Here is a 5,201-nt window from a genome sequence, read left to right on the forward strand (position 1 = left end):
CATTCCATTCCACAGGGAAATGTCCTCCTCATCCCATCCCATCCCATTCCATTCCAAAGGGAAATGTCCTCTTCATCCCATCCCATCCCATCCCTTTCCATTCCACAGGGAAATGTCCTCTTCATCCCATCCCATCTCATCCCACCCCATCCCATTCCAAAGGGAAATGTCCTCTTCATCCCATCCCTTTCCATTCCAAAGGGAAATGTCTTTTCTCCCTGAAGAACCCGGACCCGAACAACCCCTTCCTTTTCATTCCTTAAATTTTTTTGCCGCCTTTTTAAACTCAAGGCAGAAATTATTTTTCCTCCCCCTGCAGGCGTCCCAGGAGGAGAACCTGGAGGGGAAGTACCTGAGCCTGGAGGCGGAGGAGAAGCTGGCCGAGTGGGTGCTGACCCAGCGCGAGCAGCAGCTGCCCGTCAACGAGGAGACCCTCTTCCAGAAGGCCACCAAGATCGGCCGCTCGCTGGACGGCGGCTTCAAGATCTCCTACGAGTGGGCCGTGAGGTTCATGCTGAGGCACCACCTGAGCAGCCACACGCGCCGGGCCGTGGCCCAGCCCCTGCCCAAGGGCGTGGAGGACAGCGCCGGCTCCTTCATCGAGTTCGTGCAGCGCCAGATCCACACGCAGGACCTGCCGCTGTCCATGATCGCCGCCGTGGACGAGATCTCCCTGTTCCTGGACGCCGAGGCGCCGGGCCGCGAGGGCGCCCTGCAGACCGTGGGCCACGGGGAGCCCTGGTGCGACGTGGTGCTGGCCATCCTGGCCGACGGCGGCGTCCTGCCCGCCCTGGTGCTCTACCGGGGCCGCGTGCGGGCGCCCGCCAACGTGCCCGACTGCGTCCTGCTGGAGGCCCGCGAGGGCGGCTACAGCGACGACGAGGTCATGGAGCTCTGGGCCTCGCGCGTCTGGCACGAGCACGTGGCCTCCTGCCACCGGGCCTCCTCCTCCTCATCCTCATCCTCCTCATCCTCCTCCTCCTCCTCGTCCTCCTCCTCCCATCCCGGCAAGGGCATGCTGGTGCTGGACTGCCACCGGACCCACCTGAGCGAGGAGGTGCTGGCCGTGCTCAGCTCCTCCAGCACCCTGCCCGCCGTGGTGCCCGCCGGCTGCAGCGCCAAGGCCCAGCCCCTGGACGTTTGCGTCAAGAGGACCGTGAAAAACTTCTTGCACAAAAAGTGGAAGGAGCAGGCCCGGGAGATGGCGGAGGACCCGGCGGCGTGCGACTCGGACATCCTGCTGCAGCTGGTGCTGTGCTGGCTGGCTGAGGCGCTCGAGGTCATCGGGGACTCGCCGGAGCTGGTGCAGCAATCCTTCCTGGTGGCCAGCGTCCTGCCCGGCCCCGACGGCGCCGCCAACTCGCCGGCGCGCAACGGGGACATGCAGGAGGAGCTCATCGCCTCGCTGGAGGAGCAGCTCAAGCTGGGACGGGCCGAGGAGGAGGAGGAGCCCCCGGAGCCCCAGGAAGGGGAGGAGACCCCCCGACCCGAGGAATCGGCCGACCCCGAGATCCTCCAGCGGCTCTTCGAGGGCGAGAGCGAGACCGAGTCGTTCTACGGCTTCGAGGAGGCCGAGCTGGAGCTGATGGAGATCTGAGCCGGGAGCCACACACACAAAAAACACACACAGAACACACAGAAAAGGGGGTTATTTTTTTGGAATAAACGTTGGATTGAGACCATGACACACTTCCCTGTGGATTTGTGGGGTTTTAGGAATTTTCGTAGGCGATCACTCGAGATTAAAAAAAAACAACAAAAAAAACAAAACAAAAAATAGCCATTTCTGCTGTTTCGTTTCGGGAGTTTTTTTGTGCTTTTTATTTCCTTTTTCCCTTTTTTTTTCGTTTTTTTCTTTTTTTTTTCTTTTTTTTTTAAAAAATCACCGTGTTTTGGTATTTTTCTGGAAATTATTTCGTGGGTGGCTATTTTTTGAGCGTTCCCTTTTACCTCACTTGTATCAGAGTTTCTGGGTTTTTATCGTGCAGAAATGTTGGGGTTTTTTTTCTGAATCGGACATTTGTCAACGTGACCGTTCTGGGGGAAAAAGGAGGAAAAAAAGCAGATGTAGCTCTGAAAAAACCAGTTCTCAAAACTTTTTTGGGGTCATCTTAAAAAAAATACAGGTGGTTTTTTTCTTCTTGGTTTTGTGACACTTGACCCGGGGAAGTTCCAACCTTGCTCTCAACGTGTGAACCTTCGGATTGGCCCAGGGGAGATTTTGGGGTTGCTTTGGGTCTTTTTGGGGTTTTTTTGGTTATGAATTTGGCCGGGGGGGGTGAAACCTGTTCGATGCCAGCAGATTTGGGGTCGGGAGCAGCTTTTAGGGGCAGAACCCTCCCCAAAAACCCTCTCGTTTTTCCCGGTGATTTTTCCCTGGAAAACCACCCGGCTCCAAAGAATTCCCGACAGAGGGCACTGGGATGAGGAGGAAAAAAAACCAAGTTGTTCTTGGATCTCCCTCCCAGCGCCCACAAAATTGCCCTTGAATTCCCAATAGTGACGTTTAAACCCCCTTTAGGTCCATCCAATCCTTTAGGATTAGGGAAAAAAAATGGGATTTCGGAACCAAACTGTGACAACGACAACGAAGAACTATTTGTTTTTATTTTTCACTGCCAGCTTCGGATTTTTTCTACAACTTGCATGTTTTTGGAGGGGTTTTTTAACTTGCCTGGGTGGGTTTCTGATCCCAGAAATCCAGAGGCAGCTGCACCTTTCTGTTTCCAGAGGTTTGGGTTTTTTTTGTGAGCCTTTTTCCCCCCCTCTTCCCTTCTCTTTTCCCTAAGGAAAGCAGGAAGCAGCATGTGCAAGGCCTGTAAATGGTTCAGCTTGGAATTGTACAGCCGTGGAAACGTTGAATAAAAAACCAGGGAAATGGAGTTTTTTTCTAAACACGTGTTTTTATTCCCTCCCAACTCCTGGAATTCCCAAAGGGGCAGCAGGGATTTGCTCCCACCCTTCCCGTGTCCTGGAGAAAACCAGAGATGGGGTTTTAATTTAAGTTTTAATTTAATTTTCCACCCCCCCCCTTTTTCCCGGGAAGGGGGTTCAGTGCCACGACTGGACTCTTCCCACCGAGAGACTTCTTCCTTCTCTTTTTAAATAAATAAAAAGTCGGATAAAAAATGTCAATAAAACTCTTCCTGAAGAAATGTATTTCCTGGTGGTTCTCTGTGCTGGTCAAAACATCATTTTCATATTAATTAATGTCCTTATTTTGCTGAAATATTTCAATATTCCACTGAAATAATTCCATATTTTACAGAGAGTTTCATATTTTACCCAAGTGTCTCCTTTTACTGTTTCCTTATTTTACTGAAATATTTCCTTGTTTTTTAAACTTAAGGTTCAGCAAATATTTATTTTATTCTTCATTTCTTTCCTATAAAACCAAAAATGCCCCAATCCAGCCCTTTATCCCTGTTTTTTTCCCGGATCCAGCCCCATCCCTCCCAGGAAAATCCCCCTCTCTCCCTGAGGTCATTTTCAACCTCCCAAAAAATGTGATTTTAACAAAAAAATCTCTTCCCAGACGTGTTTTCCTTCCATGCACAGGTGACTCCTAAAGGTGGATTATTGAGCCTTTTTTTTGCCTTCCCGGAATTCCTTGGATTCCCAGCTGGAATAATGCAGGACCTGCTCCGTGTAAGTCTTGATTTGGGGCAAATCTGGGCTGTTTTGGGGTCGGCCAAGAGATCCCGACCCCACCCAGAGCCCGGGACTGACCTGAAGCTGCTCCAGGGGGAATTCAGGTCGGATATTTGGGAAAATCCCACCCTGGAATGCCCAAAGAACGTGTTGGATGTGGCACCTGGGGACAGGATTTCATGGACTCCGCGATCCCAACCTGAACAATTCCAAGATTCCAGCAAAAACCAGGACTTTGCAGCTTCACCTGGAACTCCGAGACCCCCCCTCCCCCTCAAATCCCTGTTTTGGGAGGATCCCAAATTTTTTTGGCGGCACAAACACGGAGCCTGGTCTGAAAAGGTCTGGTTTTATTCCCAAAACATGGATGGGACATTCCAAAGGGACGAGGATGCAAAGGGTGGGATACAAAGGGTGGATGTGACGACCTGGAGCAGCTCCCGGAGTTCACTCGAAGCCGCTGCAAGAAAAGGGATTGGGAAGGTCAGGACCATTCCTACACCTGGAATGTCACCCTGGAACACCTGGATATCCCCTGGAGCTCCTGGATGTCCCCTGGGGCTCCTGGATGTCCCTGGAACACCTGGATATCCCCTGGAGCTCCTGGATATCCCCTGGAACACCTGAATATTCCCTGGAACACCTGGATATCCCCTGGAGCTCCTGGATGTCCCCTGGAACACCTGAATATTCCCTGGAACACCTGAATATTCCCTGGAACACCTGGATGTCCCCTGGAGCTCATGGATGTCCCCTGGAACACCTGGATGTCCCCTGGGGCTCTTGGATGTCCCTGGAACACCTGGATTTCCCCTGGAGCTCCTGGATATCCCCTGGAGCTCCTGGATGTCCCCTGGAACACCTGGATATTCCCTGGAGCTCCTGGATGTCCCCTGGAACACCTGGATGTCCCTGGAACACCTGGATATCCCTCTGGAACACCTGGATATCCCTTGGAGCTCCTGGATATCCCCTGGAACACCTGGATGTCCCCTGGAGCTCATGGATATCCCCTGGAGCTCCTGGATGTCCCTGGAACACCTGGATATCCCCTGGAACACCTGGGTATCCCCTGGAGCTCCTGGATATCCCCTGGAGCTCCTGGATGTCCCCTGGGGCTCCTGGATGTCCCCTGGGATGTCCCCTGGAACACCTGGAATGTCCCCTGGGATGTCCCCCCGGCCCCGGGATCGTTACCTGACCACGTGGGCGATGTCCCAATTTGCCTCCAGGGTCAGGGGTCCCTCCACCTGCACCCCCTTCTCCGTCACCGTGGCCAGTTCATACTGAGGGGAGACAACGGGGGAATCCTTGGAATTCCACGGAATTCCACACCTGGAGCCAGGTGGGCCTCGGCGATGCCCCATTTAAGGAGAATGTCCCCCCAAAAAAGGGTTTGGGTTTAATGGAGGGGATGGGGGGAAACGATTCCCAAGGGAAGTATCTCCAGGGGGAATTCCTGGGATCAGGGAGGTGTCTCCAGGGGGAATTCCTGGGATCAGGGAGGTGTCTCCAGGGGGGATTTTTGGGATCAGGGAGGTGTCTCCAGG

At 53.3% G+C, this 5,201-nt stretch overlaps 1 protein-coding gene and 1 long non-coding RNA gene across 2 annotated transcripts in view; one reads left to right on the forward strand and one right to left on the reverse strand.

Annotated features, from left to right (window-relative positions):
- Window positions 1–1,777, forward strand: part of POGZ (pogo transposable element derived with ZNF domain) — a 16,943-nt gene extending 15,166 nt beyond the window's left edge. Inside the window, exon 18 of the mRNA XM_027708936.1 lies at window positions 320–1,777. Within this exon, the coding sequence (XP_027564737.1) occupies window positions 320–1,597 (1,278 nt within the window). The 3' untranslated portion in view covers window positions 1,598–1,777. The remainder of the gene's footprint in view (window positions 1–319) is intronic.
- A 2,211-nt stretch (window positions 1,778–3,988) lies between these two features.
- LOC113981534 overlaps window positions 3,989–5,201 on the reverse strand; it is a 2,156-nt gene continuing 943 nt past the window's right edge. Inside the window, exon 3 of the long non-coding RNA XR_003538450.1 lies at window positions 3,989–4,111. This is a non-coding gene — a long non-coding RNA (uncharacterized LOC113981534). The remainder of the gene's footprint in view (window positions 4,112–5,201) is intronic.

The sequence above is a fragment of the Neopelma chrysocephalum genome, unplaced genomic scaffold, assembly GCF_003984885.1.
Source record: "Neopelma chrysocephalum unplaced genomic scaffold, ASM398488v2 Primary Assembly neopelma1_96635, whole genome shotgun sequence".
Classification (NCBI taxonomy): Eukaryota; Metazoa; Chordata; class Aves; order Passeriformes; family Pipridae; genus Neopelma; species Neopelma chrysocephalum.